At 50.3% G+C, this 24993-nt stretch overlaps 1 protein-coding gene across 23 annotated transcripts in view; it reads right to left on the reverse strand.

Moving 5' to 3' along the window:
• The window catches only part of AKAP13 (A-kinase anchoring protein 13), a 311707-nt gene that overhangs the window by 182574 nt on the left and 104140 nt on the right, over positions 1–24993 (reverse strand). For 22 of the 23 annotated variants that reach the window (XR_016218636.1, XR_016218637.1, XM_089311068.1 and 19 more), the window contains exons 3-5: positions 22793–22940; positions 14008–14304; positions 5084–5267 (exon numbers count right to left, since the gene is read on the reverse strand). Coding sequence is in view for 21 of the 23 variants with exons in the window: in XM_089311068.1 (XP_089167194.1) it covers positions 5084–5267; positions 14008–14304; positions 22793–22940 (629 nt within the window). In the remaining 2 variants the exon portion in view is untranslated. The remainder of the gene's footprint in view (positions 1–5083; positions 5268–14007; positions 14305–22792; positions 22941–24993) is intronic. The other variant, XM_089311070.1, reaches the window with a different exon arrangement.

Genomic DNA, 24993 nt, shown 5'->3' on the forward strand with positions numbered 1-24993 from the left:
GGCTTCAGATCGGCATAGCTCCGGCCATTGCGGCCAATTGGGGAGTGAACCATCGGATAGAAGACCTCTCTCTCTCTCTCTCTCTCTCTCTCTCTGTCTCTCCTCTCTTTGTGTAACTCTTTCAAATAAATAAATAAATCTTTAAAAAAAAAAAGTTACAAAACATCAAAATCCTTAAAGTCATTCAACCAAAAATTTGCACAAAGAGGGGGGGAAAGATACCTAAAATCAAATCTTTGTATCACATAATCAAATTAATTTGGTTTTAAGACAACAAATGCTATCATGGCTCCTCACACAATTCTATTGATAAAGCTGAAAATCACCTGAAGACAGGCTGTGATGATGGCAACTCACTAATGTCATGGCCCTGGGTGAGCTGCTAAGCCTCTCTGGGTGTCTCCTCCTGTGCAGAAGAGGGGTGCTACTGACTGGCCTGAGAGGCCAGCCGAGAGCTTGCACACAGAACAAAGGGAAAACAGAGTAGTGCCGCGTGTAACAAAAGCAGGTATTCATACTCAGTAAATGTGGGCACCTTCCCACCACCTCTAGCCCTACCCATCTCCACCGTCTCACCTTTTCCAAAACACACAGACCCATACATCAAAGTGGCAGGCCAGGTAGATGGACAGATGCACAGAGAGCCAGATGGCTGCTATTACTTGGAAGAAGTTATGTCTGCCCCATCCTTTCCCCGATAAGCAAAAGAAAGGCTCCAAAAACTTACTTTGCACCGCATGTGCTATGGAGGACCATTTAAAAGGCCCCTAAAGTGCACCTGCTGTGTTTATAGGACGTCTTGCTCCAGATCACTCAGTTCAGCCGTGAAACAGGTGCACTGGAGGCGCTGCCCGAGAGTGCGACTTTGAACCTAGCTTTAAGGGCAAGTGTCTCAAGGAAGGGACAGAGAACTTAACAGGCAGGCACATGTGCCACAGCAGCTCCGCCGCTTTCCACACTGCCTCCCCCACAAACCCAGAAAATGCTCATTTCAGAAAGGCTGTCCGAGGCTGGGATAAAACGACTTCTGCAACACAGCAACCATGTAGAAACCAGTAGTGCAGTGAGGTCATTCGACAAACAAAGATTTGTTGAACAGACACTGAAAATGAGATAAAGTTTATGAGGGCAGATTCTTTAACACCAGCTCCTAGGGCGACTGAAGCGTTTCCGCACTGCCCTGCGGAGGCCGGTTCTGCGGAGCACGGCACCTGGCGACGAGTCTGCGCAGCCTGCAGCCCCTGGCTCCACCGGGTGCCAGCATCAGCCTTGCAGCGCGGCCAGATGCCCACCGACTACACTGGGAAACTTCAAACCCTTAACAAGTGGGGACATCCAAGTACTGCCTACAACACTTAGGACCTTGGCAACGTTCCTTTACTGCATCAAAGACTGGTCCAGGCATGAAAGGCAAACAGAGGAAAGGGTAGCAACAGATAACACTGACGTCAGTCCCCGAGTCTCGCCCTCACCACAGGCTCTTCCATCTGTGTCTCAGAGCATCGCTGACTCTTGCCAGGCAACACACAAGGCTCCGAGGTCGGAGAAACCCACGGAGGCAGCACACTGCAGCTCCCCGGTGGCCCTGGACTCCAAACCACCAACCCAGCTGGCCTCCCTGACAGTCACTTCGGCAGTCAGCTGAGCTGAGTTCCACTCCGGTGAACTCTGTCTCCTAATGGCATCACCGTGCAAGGAAACTTACCAGCCAGGGAGCGCTGAGATGGAGGCATGACAGGCACCATCTAGCACAGGGGACACGTGTGGGACTCAGGCTGGACGGGTAACTTTCTCCCAGTTACCCGGGCCACAAGCGAAGAGACAGCTCTCGGGCCCTCAGTCTCTCTTCAGACTGAAGTACTGACAGCTTCTCTACCTCGCCACGGAATCTGAAGGACACACAGGCCCCAGTTTTTCACATTTTGACATGGCAGGAAGTTGCTGTCCTTCCAGGGGCAGTTAACATTACCCTAACTTTGTGTGCGGAGGCCTGACTTGCAATGCGCACGTGAGCTGCTCCCCGCCCCACCCCTCAAGGAACCCAACCCCACGCCTCCTGTGTGCCAGGAGGCGAGTGCTCGGCAGAACGGACAGCACCACTCACCTACAGTCATCACTTCACAGAAGGCACACGGAGCGGGGCTCTGTCCCCATTCTACCACCAGTCAGGCCACGGTCGGGCCTAGCTGTCACTACAGCAAACCTGGTGGGCCTGGTGTCCTGGGACTGGGATGTCTCAGGCGAGACTGGTAACATCTCATCCAAAGTCAAATTCAGTTACCATATACTTCCATACACACAACTTAAGATCAAAAGAGAAACTACAGCAAGTGGGCATTAAGTCAACACAATCTCCCCCTCCCTGTCACTGAACTAGTCAGTGAAGGGCAACAGCCGGGAGCAGAACAAAGAAACCCTCAAAAGCATCCCAAACGGCTGTCATGACCGGCTGGGCTGAGCATCAGCTTCAAGTCTCTAAAGACCAGGTGTTAGAGACCCCATCTGCAGTCGAGAACAGCAACTCAGTTTTCACACAGAATGAGACTCAGTTTATCAAAATGGACTGCCAATCAAAATAAGCCTGGCCACAGACAGCACCTGGGCCCAAACCAGCACCATCTCCCACCCTACCCCCACCCCTAATTTTGAAAGTAAGCAAAAACAAGGCAAAGCAGCTAGGAATTAAAACAGCAAATGTATTTTAGAATACATTTGTATTTAGAATGTATTTAGAATACAAAAGGGTTAAATGAAGTTGACTTTTCAGAAGATCAGAACACAAGTAATTTCTCAATAAAAATATACACGGGCACACTACAATTTCATATCTGTTGAACAGCAGTGATAAAAGGAACAGGCCTTACTCAGAAAAACATGCGTGTACGACTTCTGCCTACAGGCTCGAGGCAGAACCTTGTTAAGATCCAGGCGTGGGCTAGCCCTGGCCAGCCTCTCGGCAGACGGAGCCTCTGCTTCCGGCCCTGCACTTCCTACCCAGTCCAGTCACTTCATCAGTGCAGCGCCTCTTACAGATGCTCCTCCCCTTTAAGGCTGGATTGGTCCACTGCATGGACACTGTACGCCCACTCATCTGCTAAGATATTTAGCCTGTTTCTACCTTTTGCCTATGTGTAAGTTTGTTTTAAAAAAATGACAAATGATCATTATAAACAGTTACATAGTAAAATCTGATTTTGATACATTTATTGTAGAAAGATTAATTAACAAATATATCACCTCATCTACTAATTTTTTTCTGTAGCATGAATATTTAAAATCTTCCTCTAGCAGTTTCCAAGTATAAAATACTTCATTATTCTGACCACGCGACAACGTGGATGCAGCTAACAACACTGTGCCACGGGAACCAGCCAAGGACAGAGCAAACGCTGCACAACCCCCCACGGAGGAGGAACCCTGAACAGAGCTGACTGGGGCCGGCATGAAGAGGCTGCGCTGGGAGATGGTCCTTCACGGGGTCCCGTTTCTAGACAGGGCCATGAGATGGGCACTAAAAGAGGTCAGACCAGTCAGTCTTAGGCATATTTTACCACAATAAACCCTTTATGGCTGAAATTCTAGCCCAGCCTACAGGTATCACAGTAAGACAAGGGATTTAGTGGAGTCACCTCCCTCCCATGGTGTGCGTGCTGGCTGTGCCTCGGCACTTGCTCACAGCTTCAGACCAGGACAGTACAGGAGAGCCCGCAGGGGCCAGCTCTGCAGTTTGTGGGATCCTCAGGTTCTCCCTGACCCGCCTCTCTTCACAAGGAGCCGGTGGCCTGCCCACACGTGGCAGGGCAGCACTCAAGCACACAAAGATCCCCAAGAACAAAGGCCCCCCAGTCTCCTTAGAGCTGTGCTGCCGTCAGCGCCGTGTGCCTACGGCGGTCCTGCATCGACTATGCTTCCAAACTCAGGCCAGAAAGAAAGTCCAGAGAAGTGCATCTGAGCTCCCAGCAGCTGGGCCACAGTTAGCTGCCTCACATGCTGAAACGAGGCCACGCAAGCACCAGCCAGAGGGGCTGCGGGAAGGAGTGGCACGCATGGGTCCCGGGGCAGCGTCGGCACAGGAATCTGGTGTCCGCAGAGCATTCTCTGCCAGGAGCCTCTGTCTGTCCTGACTGGAGAAGTCGCACACAGGGCAGTGATGTGAAGAAACAGTCTCCTGGCGGCACTGCGTGCTGCGCTCCCTCCTTGGTCCTTCTAGACCACCTTACATAGAGCAGCTCAACTCAACTCAACTCACGGACTTGGGAATAAACTCCGCTCACTACGGCAGAGCACACATCAGCGGGGTTTGTTCTTGCTCAGGTCATCTGGTGGAGCAGATGACGACGACCATAAAACTAACAGAAATGCACCCAACGACAGAAACTTCCGAAACTTCTGCCTTTTGTAAATTTTCCAGTGAGAAATGTTGGCTGTTTTAATGCACTTACTTTTCTATTTATAAAAGAAAAACTCTTTCAACGTCCTAAAAGTCTTCCACCAAATTTTTACTCAAGGAGTCAGAACGTGAACTACTGAACCCGCAGACAGGACACCTCCAGGACAACTCCTGTGCCATGTACTGCGCTCATGCCAAGAGAACCCCACTCTCGATTCCATTCCCAGAAACACACGCAACTGAAACCAAACCAAAACTTAACGGCATGGCACACTTTCTACATGCAATTAAAATAGGAACGTACTGGTTCCTGATTCACTCTTTCACATCAAGGAGACATAGCGAAGAAAATGCAGGGCACAAGACGGCTTTCCTGTTGTATTCAACCATGATAAACTACACACACAGGTAATGTTACAGACAAGACTCATATTTGAGTTTTCAGAACACTGTGAGAGGTAAGAAGCAGCAAAAGCAAGGAGGCAGAGGAGGGAGCAAGTGGCAGGAGGATGACGCACGGCTGTCTCTCGGCGATGACCTGGACGGCAGGAGCAGGTTCACGCACCTGCAGCAGGGCGGGCACAGGGCGACGGTTTTGACTGGCGGCAGCGCACACAGAGCTGCCGGGCCGGCACCACTCTGATCAGGGGTGGGGCTGGCAAGGAGAGGAGGGAAGCAGAAAAGAGCACTCACTGGGTGAGAAGCTGGTGCAGCTGGTGATACCCTCGCTCCAAGGCCAAGCTCACAGGCGTCGCCCCTTCCTGGTTGTGGATACTGAGAGCTCCGCGGCCACCTGGCTTCTGCAGCAGGAACCATGTCAGCCTCAGCAGTCCCAGGCGCACAGCGAAATGCATCAACGTCTCACGGGGGCCAGCATCTGTAAGCAGGAAGGATGTGAAAATCAGAAGGGCAGTCAGCCACACCCACCACACCTGCACACCAACAGAGGCGCAGTCAGCCACACTCACCACACCTGCACACCAACAGAGGAGCCGTCAGCCACACCCACCACACCTGCACGCCAACAGAGGAGCAGTCAAACACACCACCACACCTGCACACCAACAGAGGAGCAGACACACCCACCACACCTGCACACCAACAGAGGAACAGTCGGACACACCCACCACACCTGCACACCAGCAGAGGAGCCGTCAGCCACACCCACCACACCTGCACACCAACAGAGGAGCGGTCGGACACACCCACCACACCTGCACACCAACAGAGGAGCAGTCGGACACACCCACCACACCTGCACACCAACAGAGGAGCAGCCAGCCACACGCACCACACCTGCACACCAACAGAGGAGCAGTCAGTCACACCCACCACACCTGCACACCAACAGAGGAGCAGCCAGCCACACCCACCACACCTGCACACCAACAGAGGAACAGTCGGACACACCACCACACCTGCACACCAACAGAGGAGCAGTCAGACACACCCACCACACCTGCACACCAACAGAGGAGCGGTCGGACACACCCACCACACCTGCACGCCAACAGAGGAGCAGTCAGACACACCCACCACACCTGCACACCAACAGAGGAGCAGTCAGACACACCCACCACACCTGCACGCCAACAGAGGAGCGGTCGGACACACCCACCACACCTGCACACCAACAGAGGAGCAGTCGGCCACACCCATCTCCACCTGCCCAAGGCCCCGCAGTGCGGCTCAACACCGCAGGAACCTCTTCATCATGCTGGCAAGGGTCACCTCGACAGGAGAGCAAAATGAAGCCAGGAAACAGCATGGGAAGCAAGACCTCCCACAGGAAAGCACGCCACTTCTGCATTCTGACGTCACACACCCATCAGCCAAGCTCACCAGTAAGTCTCTAAGAGTGACCCTCTCACACACTTCTCCTGAAAGAGGAAGAAACAGAAGTAATTCTGGAAGTGTACCCAGCCCCACAGCAGGGGAATGCAGGAGGAAGAGTTGTCACACCCAGACGGGTGTGTGCTGAGGGGTTTAATTACTGTCAACCAGAACACACAAACAGGAGCTGGCCAGTTACACACTAAGAACAGGTTCTGCCTGTTAGGTACCCACAGCTCTTTTCAACTCCTTCACATTAAGGCAATCAAATAGCTGGCACTGTCAGCTTTTTTGTTTGTTTAAAGAGACAAGGAAAGGTATCTCTGAGCATAAGGAAAACTAAGACGATACACTGATCCTTTCAGAAAGGGAAACCAGGCCTGAGTGTAATTCACTTGGAACGAAGGCTCCTTCATGGTGTTAAGTGAGTCCAAGCAGGGAGAAGAGAAGTGCTGTGGAGCCAGACAAATCTGCTCTCCAGTGGCACTGACCAGCTGGTGACCTGGACAGCTCTGCTGACCTCCCTCCCTCCCTCCCTCGCAGCGTCCCCACGGCCAACGTGAGGAAGCAGGTGAAATGCTAGCGCAGTGCCTGGCGGGAATGGGTACTCACTAAATGCTGGGTTCCCCTCCCTGCTCTCTACCCTGTCCTCCCGTCTTCAAAATTACTTTCTAGGTTGACTAGCAACAATCTCTGTCAACCATCCGCTTGTGCCCAATCTGTGACAACAGGAGCTAATGCCAGTGTAGACAACCACTGACACCCAGCTAGCCCCAAGGCTGTGCCTGCATCATCCTGGGACTTGTGACTGCCCTGGAGTCTTGCCTGCCTCTCCTCTCACGTTCAGGCCTTGATGCCTCCACTGAGCACGTGAAGTTTCTCAGGCTGCAGTTTTTCCTCACTCGGCAACCCTCAGGTGCCCCTAAGTGTGACTACCACAACGGGACTGAAAGCATTATTGAAGCTGGGATTTTACACGGATCTGCACTGTCCAATGTCACTTGTATATTAATCCATTCTCCCCATTTCCAAAGTAAATTTTCTTCGTAGAAAAATCTGTTTCTTATTTATATTTTCCCTATAGAATCAATCAATCAATCTCTCTCTCTCTCTCTCTCTCACACACACACACACACACACACATACCCCAATGTTCAGGATGTTCAAATAGAGGCACACGGCTGGAAAAAAACAGAATGCCCCAGAAGACACAATTACATATACTGGTACAAACTTTGATGGTCACCACCTCTGAGAAGGTGGGCAAGGACAGAAGCCCCACAGAGATCCGATATCACCATCTACTGCTGCCTGCATCACTCACAAGCATTAGCACAGCCTTACCAAAACCAAAAGCGCTAGTGCTGCACTGGCTGACCCAGAAGTGGGGCTCTTCGGGGGCTGGCTGATCCCGGCTGATCCCAGACTCGCTGGCACGCCTCTGTAGGCACTTTCTCGGCAGTCCCCTGCCCTTTCGTCTCGTACTTGCTGAGTCAGCTCGGCAGCAGGAGCTCAAGAGGGGCGGAGCCCAACAAGAAGGCCAGGCACCTGCTCCGAAGCCAGCAGGTGAGGCTCCTCCGGACGGACAACCCCTCTCCTGCCACGATGTGCCCGCACCGTGACAGCTGTTTTGCAGCTGTAAGTGGAGTCCCTGAGCAGCTCATGAAGAAGGGCGGCTATCCTGGGCGGACTGAAGTCTGGAAGCAAGGAGTCCGCCATGGACAGCCTGCCTCTGCCAGAGGGCCTCCTCCCAACTGTGTGCAGACAACAGCGCTGCCCGAGACCTTCCCTCCTGCACTGTGGACCTGGCGCTTGCTCAGCCCAGCCCCACAATCCACGCAGTCAGTCTGACAGTTTCCTACTGCCCTGTTCCTCTAGCTGCTCCCTGACGGACGCACCCATTAAACCCATCTTCTCCTTGCTGCTTCCTCGCTACTTTCATAACAGATCTGATTTCTTCAATCATTTAAAAGACAAATGGAAAATCTCATCTCAGTTTCTCTTTGGTTTCTTAAGGAAAATCACGAGCAGAGAGTGGTCCATCTGAATGCCCATGATGCTCTCCCTCTCCTTCAGGCTGTGATGCTACACCACAGGACCCCACCACGCTGCTGCCCCGTAACCACCCTGGGGAAGACCTCCACATAGGCTCACTTCACCCGCACACACTCTCAGAGATGGGCAGAAAGATCAGCAGGCAGGCAGCGTTGTGCGCCTCCCACAAGGCTCTGCCTTCCAAACCGTCAGCCGCCTCAGACAACAAACCACTCGAATTCTGGGAGCCACACAACCGCAAAGGATGGCCTGGACTTTCCTACCTGTCAATCCACGCACGCCCCGCACACCACAACCCCCAAAACTCTGTGTGAGTCCTAGTGGGACTCATCTCCCGACACGACCCTGCACAGGGAAGGAAGACACTCAGCAGGCCCCTGGAAAAGTGAGACTTCTCCTCACAACAGGGCCAAGTTTTGAGAAACAATGGAGCCTCCAGGAACCAATACCCTGCCACTAATGTCCCTGCCCGTCCTGCACAAGATGGATATTAATCCACGGCCCAGAAAAAAAAAAACACTAGCAGTCTTTTTTTTTTTTTTTTTTTTTTGACAGGCAGAGTGGACAGTGAGAGAGAGAGAGACAGAGAGAAAGGTCTTCCTTTTGCCGTTGGTTCACCCTCCAATGGCCGCTGCGGCCGGCGCACCGCACTGATCCGATGGCAGGAGCCAAGTACTTCTCCTGGTCTCCCATGGGGTGCAGGACCCAAGCACTTGGGCCATCCTCCACTGCACTCCCTGGCCACAGCAGAGAGCTGGCCTGGAAGAGGGGCAACCGGGACAGAATCCGGCGCCCCGACCGGGACTAGAACCCGGTGTGCCCGCGCCACTAGGTGGAGGATTAGCCTAGTGAGCCACGGCGCCGGCCACTAGCAGTCTTCTTATAGTCTATTCTTTTATTTTTGGTAGTGATGACAGCTGAAAGCAGTACATAATGGTAGCTAAGGAACCCTTCCCCGAGCACTCTACGAGGGAGGTGGGCACTGCTCTCCAGACAGCCGCGGCCACACAGCAGCGTCAGATGTGTGGACAAGAGACCGGCTGGCGGGGCTCTCCAACCTGCGGCCCTCTCTCCACCACTTTCCCCCAAGAAGCTCCTCCTTGTTTTCTGTGGAGCAAGTCGCCTGCGAGTTACGCTAACCACTACTGCACCAGGGTCTTCTGGGGAAAGAGTCTGCTTCAGCATTTCCCACCCTTGGCAGCCAGGGTGAAACTTGGGGAGCCCAGAGCAGGAGGCCGTGCCCGTCCACCTCTCCCTCCACCCACAGGAGGACACTTCCTAGGCTACGCTGAAGACACGATGCGGCGACAGGCCCAGAACGGAAGCTTTCCTATCCAGGGTTAGAGCACACCAGGAAGGACAAGCACAGACAACGCTCTCACTCTGCCCTGAGCTGCCACGCCTTCTCTGGCTTTGCACCCGAGAGCCTACTGGACACTGGTCATAGGTATGTTCAGAACCAGAGCGTGCAAACCAGCCACACTATCACAAGACGATGATGTCATTTCACAAGGAAGAGGCTGAGTGACAGGGAGGCGTTCCGCTCACGCCTTCCCCATTTTACGGCATCAGATCTGAACCAAGGGCACAACTGCAGGTCCAAGTCTGAGGTAGGGCTGACCAAGAACATGCTTGCGGACGGTCACCTGTATGCATTTTTCTCCTGAGAAGGTAGAGCAATTTTCAAAGGAGTCACTGACCTGAAACAGTGTTTAAAAGCACCTAATGTAAACAAAGAGCAGGAGCATTGTCCATAAATCTTACCAGACCCCTCTGTGCAAGCATCAGGCTGGGCACCTGTGAACACCCCAGTTCTTGAGAGCAGGTGCCCTACTTAGCTGTCGTTGCTGCAAGCACCACGCTCACTTCCTGTGGGGAGCAACTGGGAGCAACTCGGACTAGACTAAGTTACTGGAATTAAGACTTATTCTATGCATCTGCTCTCCCACAATATGGCACTGAGAAGGGAGAAACAGCTTCTACCCAGCTGCCTCTCACCAACTTGACAAGCTGCAGGAGCTGCTCCTGACTGGAGGAGAGCAGCGTACTCGGCGTGTGGGTAGCAGAGTTGGGATTGGTGGAGGAGGACTATAAAGGAGGAGAGAGACAACATGCACCAGGGAACATCTATCTGAAGGAACACCTGTGCAGCCCCCGAGAGAGCCGGCCGGCGGTGTGCCGCTCCCCCGCGGAAGTGGGGAAAGTGGCAGGGGGAACCGCCCTTCCACGGAGGTAGAAGGGTCGGTAGCCAACCCGGGAAGAACCAGCAGCAAACCCGGGGAGGGCCGAGCAGACGAAAGAACAGCGCAGGGTCCTGTGTCGTTCCTCCACGAAGACGGGGAGCGACAACTTCCTAGCTCCTCCCTCCAGAAACCTGCAGCACCTGTGACGGGCAAGCACCGGGCAAAGACCGGGCCACCACCCGTCACTGCCCGACGGCAAGAAGGCGCTCTTCAGGGAAACTGTGCTGCTCCCATGCAGCTCCCTGCCAACATGTCTGGGAAGCAGCAGAGACGGCCCAGCCACCTGGGGCCCTACTACTCGTGCAGGATGGAGTTTCTGGCTCCTGGTTTTGGCTTGGCCCAGCCCCAAACACTGCAATCATTTGGGGAGTGAACCAGCAGATGGAAGATCTCTTTCTCTGTCTCTCCCACTCTGTCACTTAGGCTTTCAAATCTCTTATAAAAACAAGCAAACATTTTAAAAATTTGAGAGACAGACACAAATAGGTACCTCCCATCCACTAAGTCACTCCCCAAATGCCTATAACAGCCAGGAACCGGAAACTCAATCCAGGACCCTCTTGTGGATGGCAGGGACCTAACCACATGTGCCATCGCCTGCTGTCTCCCAGGGTCCGTAGCAGCAGGAAGCTGGAATGAAGAGCAGTAACAGGACTCTGATCCAGGCACACCATCAACATGGGATGCACCTTCTTACCAAAAGGCCAAACGTCCACCCAAGAAGTAAACATTTGGGGGGCAGGTGTGGTGGTGCAGCAGGTGCAGCAGCCCACCTCAGAGTGCCTGGTTCATGTCCCAGCTCTCCATACTTCAGATCCAGCCTTCTGCCTAACACGCCTGGAAGGCAACAGATGATGGCCCAAGTGCCAGGCTCCTGCCATCCACCAGGCAGACTTGGATGGAGCGCCTGTCTCCTGGCTTCAGCCTGACCTAGCCCTGGCTGCTGCAGGCTTCTGGAGAGTGAACAAGCAAACAGAAAATCTCTTTCTGTCTTTCTTCTTCTCTGTCACTGGGATTAAAAAAAAGAAGAAGAAGAAAAGTAAACATTTTGATTGCAATCTGACTCCTAAATCTTTCAACTGCATCAGAACTCAGAAGGGAAACAGGATGTTCTTTATTGAGTCACAGTAGAGATTTTACTTCATTATATAACTTTATACAGCAATATAATAAAATAAAATCATGACATCCAGATGTCCTCCGTTACAAAAAATAATTACGTGGAAAACATTTATGTATAAAGTGGAGTCCTTCCCCCTCCCCCAAAGAAACCTTCATTCAATGAGAACAAATTCCACTAGTGCAACTTTAGGAACACAGAGATTCTTTCATCCCACCTCCTCCCTCCTCTCCCATTCCCAGCCCTATTCTCCATTAAGATTCATTTTCAAAGAATTTTATAAACAGAAGACCAACTCTATACCAAGTAAAGATTTCAGCAATTTGCACACACACACACACACACACACACACACCAAAAAAAAAACACACACACACACACACACAACCCACACCTGAGAACAAGTTTTACAGTTAATTCTCATAATACAACTCAATGGGAATAGAGGTCCTGCATGGGAAGTAAATGCACAGTGACTCCTGTTGTTATTTTAACAATTAATACGCCGGCGCCGCAGCTCAATAGGCTAATCCTCCACCTAGTGGCGCGGGCACACCGGGTTCTAGTCCCGGTCGGGGCGCCGGATTCTGTCCCGGTTGCCCCTCTTCCAGGCCAGCTCTCTGCTGTGGCCCGGGAAGGCAGTGGAGGATGGCCCAAGTGCTTGGGCCCTGCACCCCATGGGAGACCAGGAGAAGTACCTGGCTCCTGCCATCGGATTAGCACGGTGCGCACTGGCCGCGGCGGCCATTGGAGGGTGAACCAACGGCAAAAGGAAGACCTTTCTCTCTGTCTCTCTCACTATCCACTCTGCCTGTCCCAAAAAAAAAAAAAAAAAAAAAAAAAAAAAAAAAAAAAAAAAAAAAAAAAAAAAAACAATTAATACGCTTACAACACATGATGTCAGTGATCACCAGAGGCTGTTGACATGAGTTGCCAAGGCCGTGGAAGACTTTTGAGTCCACAATCTCCATCAGTATTTAGACGAAGCTGCAAGCAAAGTGGAAGTTCTCTCCTCCTTTCAGAGAAAAGTACCTCCTTCTTTGATGGTCCCTTCTTTCCACTGGGGTCTCACTCACAGAGATCCTTTATGTAGGACATTTTTTTTGCCACAGTGTCTTGACTTTCCATGCCTAAAATGCTCTGATGGGTTTTCAACCAGACTAGAATGCCTTAAGGGTTGACTCTGACGTCAGAGTGCTATTTAGAATGATTGTCATTCTACGCATCTGCTGTGTGAACTGCTTCCTGTACTGGAACAATCTCTCCTTTATAATTCTATCTATTAGTATGACCAGACACTTGATCTTATTTATATGAACCCTTTAATATATAATCCTATTTTATGATTACTTTAACACTTAATATGATCACTTTAATGTTTTAGATGGCATTTTTACAACCCAGCTTAATAGGATTTAGGGTCCCATGGCTAGTTTTTTAAACTGCACCGTTAGAACTAAGTCCGTAGGAATGTGTGCAGAACTATACAGCTTCACAGTTACTAACTTCCTCCTCCCTCTCTTATTCCCACTCTTATTTTGTACTGGGATCTACTTTAAATTGGTAGAGTCCTTTCTGCAATGAACTTTCGTATGGAGAGCCAGAAGACAAAACCAGTAGCAGTGAAACCAGCTTGCTAAAGTGGACCACAGTTCGGGGCTGGTGCCGTGGCTCACTTGGTTAATCCTCTGCCTGTGGTGTCGGCATCCCATATAGGTGCTGGGTTCTAGTCCTGGTTGCTCCTCTTCCAGTCCAGTTCTCTGCTGTGGCCCGGGAGGGCAGTGGAGGATGGCCCAAGTGCTTGAGCCCTGTACCCGCATGGGAGACCAGGAGGAAGCACCTGGCTCCTGGCTTCGGATCCGTGCAGCGCCGGCCATAGCAGCCATTTGGGGAGTGAACCAACGGAAGGAAGACCTTTCTCTCTGTCTCCCTCTCTCTCACTGTCTATAACTCTACCTGGCAAATTAAAAAAAAAAAAAAAAAAAGTGGACAGTTCCTTGGAGCCCATCCTCCCATCATATTCCAATCTTTTTCTTCCTCCAAACCCAGGCAATCTATTGGGAACTTCAAGACAAAATAATGAAAACCTTGTCTTTAAAATCTGAACCCCAGAGTTACTTTTCTAATTCCTGGGCCACTTGCTATGCTTCAAAGATCATGCCTGCAAGCCAGGCTCTGGAAGCGGACACTCCACGCTCTTCCTGGGTGTTCTGCCTCTCACCATCTCACTGCGAGAATGGGCCACTTTGCTGCAGTACAGGTAAGGAGCACTCAGCCGCCACGGAAGATCTGACTACGAAGACTATAAAGAAGAACACAGAAGCAGCCCTAACACCAGGTCTGCTATGAGTCACAGAACCTCTCACCATGCAAAGCTTCATCTGTGCCCAGCACGTTCCACTCGGCTGGCAGCTTCAGGTGTCTGAACGCCAGCGCAACCTTCTCATCAAGGGAGTCCACGTCCCCAGACGGCGGCCCTGACCGGTCCAGGAAGCGGGTGAAGTTCAGGGCCTGCTGGTTCCCAGCGCTGGTTGCCAGGAACTGGGCTGCATCATAGGCCTCATCCTGGACGAAGCGGAAGTCTTCCTCGGCCACCACAGACACGGGGAGGCCCCCTCTGGAGGCGCAGAGCAGCACCTTCACCGTCTCACAGCAGTCGTGGCCTCGAGAAAACAAAGCAAACAGTGTTAGCATCCCCAGTGATGGCAGAACAGGGCAGAGTTCTGTTAGCTCCTTTTCCACTAGACATAAATTTCTCCTCCCAAAAGAAACCCATCCCAACTCTGAGCACCAACAGCATTTTCATTTGCAAACGTGAATGAGTTCCCTTAACAAAGAGCAAACAACTTTGTACCTCCGCTTGCTCCATGCTTGTAACGTGGTACCCACGGCCCAGAACAGGCTATGAATGTCAACCACTTCTGCTCAATTGAGCAAACTGAAGACTGAGACATCCAAGGTCCTAGATGGTTCAGGCACAGGGCAACTGAACCCACACTGAGCCGCCGCTCACCCAGCTTACAGAGAGCAGCGTCGAGGGCCTGGTTCCTTGCCTCGTCCCCACAGCACAGAAGACACTCTGAACAACACAACCACTCGCTCCTGTTTCACTATGATTAGCAATCTCTGGCCTAAACAACAAATAACCATAATTTTTGTTCTCTGATACACATTCTTCCCCATCTCAACCATTAATATAAATGTAAACCCTTAAACGAAGTCCCTGGTCACCCTGTGCAACATAAGCTGAGGCTGGAAGCCCCGTTCAGGAAAAGCAAACAGCCAGGGACGGGCTGGTGCCCGCTGCATGGCCCTGCAGACACCTCTCAGGCTGCGAGCTCCAAAGGCTTGGCCTGGACCACACCTCTGTGGGCATGCCCTTCTGCAAACTAAGGACTTCTTCCAGGCTTCTAGCCTCACAGAATGTACTTAACAAAACATAACACTGTTTTTCTTCAACTTTCAAATGCTGATCTCAACTAGCTAGAACCCTGCTCCTACCACCATCTCTCTTCTTTCAAAAATGTCTTTCTGATGAGAAAAAAGGGGAAAATTGAGTTAATGCTTTAATGCTTGAGTTATGTCTGCTCCTGCCTTGCCTAATTCGCCACAGGCACTTCTGCGCCTCCGGCCGTCCTGAATCAATACTGCAGCCAGGAGAACGTGGAGAGGGCTGGGGTCTAGGAGTCCAGGACCCAGGCCAAAGCAGATTCAGAATCACACAGAACAAAGTCTGCTTTCTGCTGTCTTTGGAAGGGAAAACCATGTTGCCGCCACATGACCAATCAGACAAATAAGGAAGTTGAATTTTGAACATACTTTTCCCCCAGGAGCCTCCTTAAGCCCTTCAGCCTTGTGACAAAAGAAACCTCTCACCGTTGTGTAGTTCTAGGGTGGTCACAAGTATTCACTAACCAATGGCTTATCATAGGCCAGGCGCAGGACATGTCCTTCTCTCCACATAACTTTATGAGGCATGAACTGTCCTCATTTTACAGGCGAGAAAACCGAAACTTCAAGGTGTGCCTGAGGCTATAGTTACTAAGAGGCAGAACCCATCACACAGAGTCAAGGTCAGTGCCCAAGGACACACAGCCCAATGTAACACGAAGCAAGGATCTTGGAACACACTGCCTCTGAACAGAGGAGGAAGGGTCACAGCTAAGTCAGAGCCTCATGGAGCCCAGCACTTGGAGGGACAGGGAAAGTGACTGCCAAGTGCAGGTCACAGGCTCAGGACCCACCCAGCATCTGCACACAACTCCTGGCTCCACGACAGCCCCCTGCACCCCGACTCAGAAGTTTCTACGAGACTGTCGGCAGTGTCTCCTCCACTGGGTGGGTGCCGGGAGGGCCCACATGCACACACTGCAACTCAACACATGCGTAGGGCTGAAACACCGAACGTCTTACACCACAGGGCAGGCCTTCAGCCCCAGAGCTAGGACATCAGTTCAGATGCTCCGGTCTCCTATCAGAGCACGCGGCTGGGATACCCAGCCCCAGCTCCTGACTTGCTTCCTGCCAGAGCTCATCCCGGGAGGCAGCAATGATGGCTCAAGTGCGCATGGCAGAGTAAGACTGAGTTCCTGGCTCCCAGCTTCAGCCTGTCCCAGCCAGGACTGTTGTGTGCATTTGGGGAGTGAACCAGCAAACGGGAGTGCTTGCACTCACTCACTCTGTCTCTGTCACTCAAAAAATAAATCAATTAATAAGAAAATAAATACAACACTAAAGCAATTACAATCAAAACTAAAAAAAAAAAAAAATTAACACATGAAATGAAATTAGAAAACAGGGAGCTTTCTTTGCAGGGCAGCAGCCTGATTATGTGCCGGACATCAGAAACGGAGTCTGGCGCAGGCAGCAGTGGGACAGCTTCTCGGGCAAAAGAGAGCTTCTTTCCCAGGGTTCCCAGACACTCAGGCTCTGTCGCGACAGCTGGGAGCTCACCACGCCCAGTGCCCGCCAGAGGCGCAGACTCAGGCACCACAGTGCCCACCCTCCAGAGGTTGTGGTCCTTAGGGCACCCAGTGCCGGCAGACAACTGCAGGCTCATCCAGCAGGAGGGCTCTGCAGGAAATGCGAGGAAGGTTCTTGGAGGAGGCAGCCGCCCTCAGAAATCAGCCGCACCTTGTCTGTGCCTCCCTTCCCCGCCCTCCCTATTTAACATCCACTGTGCCACACATGATTCGTCACCAGGCCTTTCCAAGCACAACCCACTGACGTCTCAGAAGGACCCTAGGCAGCTGCAAGTACTGTGGTCTCCACTGCCAGATGAAAAACTGAGGTACAAAATGCATAAGAACTTGTTCAAGAACAAAGCTCTTAAGTAGCAGAATCAGAATTTGAACTCAAGCCTCGTGCCCCAAAATTATGGACATTCACGATGGTTGCTTCAGGAAGAAGAAACTCTGTTACAGCACTTTCAGTCTAGACAGTCCTCTGTCCTTATGAGCGAGAGAGAGGCTATCATTTAGAAGGGCCCTCCCTGAATTCTTGAACACTATCACCCAAAACAATACACACAGCCTCACTTCACTTTCAAATAAAGCAGACAGACAGATGTGGTGGTCTGTACTCCAATCGGACAGGCTGCTTTTACTTTAAAGAAAAGGTCGTGGTACCACGAACCTGACCAGCAGCTACAGCACTGTGCCATCTGTTCAGAATTCCTGACAGGCCTTTAAAGGCAAACTGAGTAAATGTCAATAAAGACTAAAATCATAAATTTCACAATTCAATGAAGATAATGTAAATAATTTTAGATCCAAACTGAATTCTGCCTTCAAAATTCAGCTTTGCTATACTTTTGAAGAGAGATTACACAAACCTAAAATCCTGCTTTCCAGTCTCCTTCCCAGCCCGTGCAGAGAACAGAAACCCAGACCCTGCTGCACAAGGGCCACAATGCGCGGAGCAAAGCTCACGCCCTGCTGCACACGCAGCCCCAGGGAAGCAACACGGCTTTATTCAAATCACAAAGTGCAGAATTAAAGGATCTGCACAAAATCTACCTAGACTGCAAACATGACTGCTGACGTGAACAGAACGGTGTGGGGCAGCGAGAGAGAAGAGCTCAGGGCCAGCAACACAGCTGTCACCTCTTTCTGCTCCTGGGCAGAGAGTCTGTCAGCAGGCGACGGGTGACCCACCGCCAAGTCCTCTAGCGAATAACTGAAGTGAAACTGCATTAAAGAAAGCCAAACACAAGTATCCAGAGAAGCTACGCAACTCAGCCAACACTTCCATTCAAACCCGAACGCTCACCTCTGAAAGAGAAAGTCAGTCAACAGAAGTCCAATGCACCATAAATGACTACAAGCTTCTTTCGAGAAGAGAACCAAGGATTCTGGGGTCGGTCTTCCCGAGACACACAGCAGACCGAGGAGTCACTGACGAGGAACACAGCACCTCCCCACCTGCCGGAGCACCCGCCAGCCAAGACTGGCAAGGCTCTCCCACAGCGCGGCTCCACGACCAGGCTTCCTCCCCCGTGACTCTCAAAGCACAGGGGTGGAGGTGGGCGATGCCCTGTGTTTTCCTAGCCCACAGGGTACACGACACAGACGCCTTACTCCTCCTACTTCTATAAAGCAGCACTGGAGACATGGCTGTTTGCAAGGACCCTCAGTCCCAGGTGGCTCTGGCACGTGCAGAACGCAGGGCACCGACACTGCCAGTGACACCGCAGAGACACACGCACAAGGAATCACGTCCATTCTCATGCAGTGCCACAATTTAACTCTGCCTGGAACAGAAGCTACAACCCGAAGAATACCAACACCTGAAACTAGTTCCATGGTGGTTTTCATTCCTCTCAATTTCCTGGTAACAGAAAAGGAAAATAAAAATCTTCATTTGCTTCTTGTTTACTGAAGGGATGTTGTGACATTCCTGAACTTCTGGAGAAAGCTATCCCAAAGGACGAAAAAAGGGAGGAAAAGAGACAACCTAAACAGTAACGCCACCTTCTAAACTGCCACTACACAGTTCAGTTCAATTACAAAAGAAAGCTAAAATAAATGAAGGGGTGGGAGACGTCGGTTCCACTGAGGGAACAGCGAGGGACCCTGAAGGCTGTGCCAGTTAGCAGTGGAGTCAGGGAAACAGCGAGCTTAACCAGAATCCAGAGCGGACAGGTTTGGGATCCCGCGACAGTCGCTCAACCTCGGGGCTAAGTGAGGACACCAGCAGCCTCCTCTAAAGAGCAAGCAGGCCGTGCGCCCAGCACTGCACAAACTGGGCACCGGAGCCCGGCAGGCAGCAGTACTGCTCCTGTCGGCTCAGTCGGGACAGGGCAGCTCTAGGAAGGGCTTCCCCGAGGAGCACCTCAACACAGCTGCACAGCTCGCCACTGCCTCTGGCACCACAGACTGAGAACAGAAGGGGCAATGGGGAAGAACACACAGCGCGAGGGAGCCCCAGTGAGAGGGAAGACCTTCCTGTTCCGGGCCTCTGAGGCCACCTCCTCCACAGCTGTGCACGCCACAGCCCACAGGTCAGGACGGTGCCCTCCTGCACACTCTGTCCCAGCACGTGAAGCACTTGCCCCCAGGGGGACCAAACAGCCACAGAGAAACTGCTGCAGGCTGTCCACAGTCGCTACCTACCCATTCAGCTAGAAGTGAGACAAGCCCCACCCGCGTTCTCTTGAGGATGAACAGCTGGGAATTTGAAAGCCATCTAAAAGCAGCACCGACAGTGCTTGCTGGGTTGGCCAAGCCCACCCCACAGGTGTCCCCAAGGGCACATCCAAGTGGGTGGTGGGAAAACAGAAATGGTCTGCTTACTGCTTCAACATCACTCCGATGTGCTGCAGGACTTCTTTTTGAAGTGGCCCTAACCAGGTTAAGGAAAATGTCCATCTTTAGACCCACACTCAGTGTCTGACGACCTGAGGGCCGTATGGGGGTGGGGGCACAGGAATCACATCAAGTACATTTCAGGGATGGGAGGGACTAGTTAATCCTAAATATCATCCCCTCAGAAGTCTCAGACATTTTTCTCCACTCACTTCCTGTGTCATGAAATTTAATGCCGTGTATTCGTACACACGCACCGTGCTTTATATAAGAGTCAGACTTGCTCGCACTCGTGGACACCACCCCATTCTAAGGCACATCCCAGACCCCAGGGCTTGTTGCCACGCTCAGGGCTGCAAGGGCACAAAACACACAATTCTCTCATCATTACCAGAGGACAGTGTGGACAACACGCTGGGTCCCCATCAACAAGTCTGTCGTTTTCCCAGTATAACCACCATATGTATTGAACACATGGGGTCAGGGCCGGTACTGTGGCGTAGCAGGTAAAGCTGCCACCTGCAGTGCTGGCATCCCATACGGGTAGCAGTTCAAGCCCCAGCTGCTCCACTTTCGATCCAGCTCTCTGCTATGGCCTGGGAAAGCAGAAGATGGCCCAAGTCCTTAGGCCCCTGTGTCCACAAGGAAGACCCGGAAGAAGCTCCTGGCTCTGGATCGGCACAGCTCCAGCCATTGCAGCTATTTGGGGAGTTAACCAGCCGATGGAAGACCTCTCTCTCTCTCCCCCTCTCTGCCTCTCCTTCTCTCTCTGTGTAATTCTGACTTTCAAATAAATAAATAAATCTTTTTAAAAAATAAAGCATTGGGTCAGGAATGCAGGTATTTTAAAATATAATATTGTATCTTGAATAGGAATCTGCTAGAAAGTGTCCAATAAAAAGTAAGTGATTACTTTCAGGAGCTGAGTACTAGTATTAAAAGCCTACAACTTGAATGGCTTAAAGTCTAAATGAACTAATTATTATTTTGTAACCATACAGGAAATATTTAGATATTATACTGTCATTGGTTTTACTTCATTGAAATAAATTATGAAGTACTAATTAACCCATAAAAAAAAAGACCTACAACTTACTTTCAAATATACTATTCAGTTTGGTAATCTTTGGACACCTGCTTCTATAAAAAGTATTGGTTCATGAGAAATGACACACACATATCGCGCTCTAACTAGGACCACCTGCTGAGATCTGGGTGGCAATCTTCTGCTAAACCCAAAAAAACTTATCACGACAAATTTCTTAATGACAAATCTACTTTAAAAAAAAAAAAAAAAAAAGATGTACTTATTTTGCAAGTCTGAGTTATAGAGAGCAAGATCTTCCATCTACTGGTTCAGTCCCCCAGATGGCCCCAATAGCCAACACTAGGCAAGACCGAAGCCAGGATCCAGGAGCTTCACCTGGGTCTCCCACTTGGGTGGCAGGGACCCAAACACTTGGGCCACCCTCTGCTCCTTTCCCCAGGCCATCAACAAAGAGCTGGATGAAGTGGAGCAGCCGGGACACAAACAGTTGCCGTATGGGATGCCAGTGTTACAGGCTGTGACTCTTCCTGCAACGCCACAGCACCAGCCAACAAATCTACCTCTTATAGTTCCTTTCTGTATGACTGAGAAATAAATGAAAAATAAAAACAAGTGAGGTTTTATCAAAGGCTTTCTTTTCCTGCAAACAAGACCCCTGGCAGTGAATTCCGAGAGTGAGTGAGGGAGCCGGTGTTCTGCCGGTGGTCAAGACGCCCAAGTCCACATCAGAGTGCCTGCTGCACCTGAGTCCTGCCTCCAGCTCCTGACCCAGGAGGCAGCAGTGGGGGCCCAAGTGCCAGCCACGTGGGAGAGCTGGCGCCTGGTTTCACAGAGACACAGACATTGAGACCACTGTGCGACCTGTCACTCGTCCTGCAGCGCTTTCCAACTGCAGAAAGAAGGCCCAGGTGAGGCCCGGTCTTTGCATCTCCAGACGCAGGAGCCAGAACAAGCTTCTTCTCTTTGTAAAGTTGGGCCGCCACAGGTACTCTGTTATAGTAATAAAATGCTATCTCAGGTACTCTGTTATAGTAATGAAATGCTATCTCAGGTACCCTGTTACAGTAACGAAATGCTATCTCAGGTACTCTGTTATAGCAACGAAATGCTATCTCAGGTACCCTGTTATAGTAACGAAATGCTATCTCGGGTACTCTGTTATAGCAACGAAATGCTATCTCAGGTACCCTGTTATGGTAACGAAATGTATCTCAGGTACCCTGTTACAGTGACAAAGTGCTAACTCTCAGGTACCCTGTTACAGTGACGAAGTGCTAATTCTCGGGTACCCTGTTACAGTGACGAAGTGCTAATTCTCGGGTGCATTTGCAGGGAGCTGGATCAGAAGTGGAGCAGCCAGGACATGAACCAACACTCACATGGGATGCCAGCATCACAGGCTGCAATTTTACCCACTATGCCACAGCACTGGCCCTTCTATAGAGATTTTTAATAAGTAAACATTTTTCTTTAAATTCTGTTACACTTACATAAATATAATTGTGATTAAGCAACTTGTGTTATCATAAAATCAATTTGTTAATATCAGGTAAATTTGGCTTCCCAAAAGATTCTGTCTTCCCAGCAAAGATACTGGGGCCTGTGCTATTTACTGTGCTTTCTATCTTGGTTTTAGCACCATGAAATACGAACCGGGGCCTGTGCTGTGGCACAGCAGGTTAAAGCACTGGCCCAGAGCACCGGCAATCCACATGGGCACTGGTTCTAGTCCCGGCTGTTCCTCTTCCAATCCAGCTCTCTGCTGTGGCCTGGGAAAGTAGTCGAAGATGGTCCAAGTCCTTGGGCCCCTGGATTCGCATGGGAGACCAGGAAGAAGCTCCTGCTCCTGGCTTCAGATCAGCTCAGCTCTGGCTGTTATGGCCATTTGGGAAGTGAACGAGTGTGTTGAAGATCTCTCTCTCTCTGGCTCTACCGCTCTCTGTAACTCTTTCAAATAAATAAAATATAATCTTTAAAAAAAATACAGAATCAAAGCTGAAGTCCTCCTATGGTGCCCAGGTGGCACTCACATCTTCCACCTGGTGGTTTGGCTTTGCTAAAATCTCAACATTCCAGTTAATTGGTATTTTGCTGATCCTGATCTTTGTCTTTCCATTTATGCCATTATCTTATTTCTATTTACGTTCAGGTTTTTGTGTAACCGTTTGGATGTATAAAAATAAAGATTTGACCAGAGCCCTAACATCCTGACTAGCTCTCCCATCACTGTCCAGGAAGAAAGAGCAGAGGTGCTCAGGAACTGGAGGAGACGGGCAAACATGCCATTCAAATACTTACCGGGAGCAATGGTCTCCAATGTGTCCGAGCTAACCTTCCGAGTACTTGCACAGTGATGGAGAGTAGAACCCGAAAACACTAAGTAAAACACTACATCCTCTTCCACTTTGTCCTCCTCAGCCAGCAGTACTGTAACAACACAATCGCCCTAGGAAAGGAAGAGACAGCAGTCTGCGTTACCAAGATTCCTCTTAGGAGCCGACAGTTACACAACATACTTAAGTAAAATCAAATACACCATCTTACCTGTGCCCACCCTAGCAGGACTACACAAAAGTAGATTCTGCCTGACCACTGCCACACACTGCAGGCACTGGGAATGCAGAATGGACCTGAAAATAAGACTTCTGTCCTCTTGTTGAAGCCTGTATTTTAGTGGAGGTGACGAGACAAACAAGAACGCTCACAAGGCAACAGTTTGTGGGGCCAGTGTGGTCTGTGACACCAGCATCCCAGGAGCAGCGCTTCGCGTCCCAGCCCAGCTGCTGCACTTCTGATTCATCTCCCAGCAGAAGATGGCCCAGGATGGTCCCCTGCCACCCAAACGGGAGACCTGGAAAAAGCTCCTGGCTTCAGCCTGGCCCAGTCCTGGCCATTGCAGCTATTTGAGGAGTGAACCAGTATATGGAAGAGCTCTGTCTCTCCCTCTCTGTAACAAATGAATAAATCTTAAGAAAGAAAGAAAATATAGCAGTTTGTGATATTGCATGATGAACATTTTTTTAAAGAGGGAAAAATTCAAAAAAATCCAAAAATGAAAGAGGATGCAGGTGGTATGTTAAAAGCTCCATCCTCGCAGTCAGAATGTGCCTTGACATCTGGGTCCAAATGCAGCGAATTCTCTAATGACACATCCCACCATCACTGCCAAGCCCGCCCCTATCCAGCATAGGTGAGGCCCCTGAGTGCTTGCCTTCTGGGGGGTTGGCTGTAAGTCCACCTGCACAACTTCCCAGATGCACTAATCCTCACATCCGTTGACTGCACAAAGACGACGATACACTTTCTCTCCTGACAGCTAACATGGAGAAACCACCGAACACATCCAGCTTAATCAGCTACAATGTTGGGGAGAGCACTTTGTTAACAATCTGTACCTCCTAGCCTATCTGGCTCTGCTTTATCTACAACTATACCCAGTTTTCCAAATATTTAGAGGGACATCTTTGTCCTCTATCTATATTCTTGTTTGTTCTTACACGATGATTTTTTTAATTGAAGCCAATGGTTAAATTAGTCTATGAAATAAAAACCTTATGTAATTACCATCTCTCAATTTATAAACACAATACAAATCCCACTGTAACCTGAAAGTTATAAGAGATCTTAAGGCATCAGGTTTAAAGCATTGAGATTTAATATTATGTAAATCCTGATAATGCATTATGGCAAGCTGGAGGTAGAGAAATATAGGCCATTTAACCCTAAAGTTAGAGGAGAGAGTTCTTTTATTTTCCTTCCCATTTCTGCAACAATAAAGCCGCAAGAGAACCTACCACCCTACAGTCACAATTTATGAAGCCCAACAAGATAAGAGAACAGAAGGAAGTTTCTTACTAAATATTGAAAGCCAAAAATCATGAAGTTAAACCTAGGACCAAGGCTAGCAACAGAAATACTTCAGAGGGTTGATACTGCAAACAGTTCAAAGGATTCCCAAGCCCAAATCTCTGTCTCTTGTTTTATCTGCCTACCTTGCACAGTGCACTCTACACAGAGTAAGTGCTCAAACTTGCTCAGTGCAAACACAGAAAGTCAACATGAACTACAATCCCCAATAAGCTGTAACTTACTTTGCAGAAAAGTCAGTTCTTAGTAAGATCCCTGGGCTGCAGCGTTCCCTAACACAAGGAATATGGCAGTCCTAACACAGAATCATCGCTTGCTTCAGTCTGTTCAGAACCATACTTCCTCCTGTATCTAAGGCCTTCTCTGAAATGCTGTAGAAACGGCTAGGCTGGTAAATACTGAATACCTCTGGCATGATGCAACCAGTTAGAATGCCTGCAGCATGCACAAGAAAGTGCCTCAGTGTCCTTAGACACCACTATAACCTGAAAGCAAGGCAAATCCAAGTTCACAAGTACCATCCTTTATTATACATGCTGGCAAAGTACCTCCCAGGGCAAATCCAGCCCTTCCCCCACCCACCTCCTGCTTTCTCCAAGGCTCACAAGATCTCTTTCATTGTCTGATAATCA

The sequence above is a fragment of the Oryctolagus cuniculus genome, chromosome 12, assembly GCF_051225735.1.
Source record: "Oryctolagus cuniculus isolate XC-2025 breed Fujian yellow rabbit chromosome 12, ASM5122573v1, whole genome shotgun sequence".
Lineage (NCBI taxonomy): Eukaryota > Metazoa > Chordata > Mammalia > Lagomorpha > Leporidae > Oryctolagus > Oryctolagus cuniculus.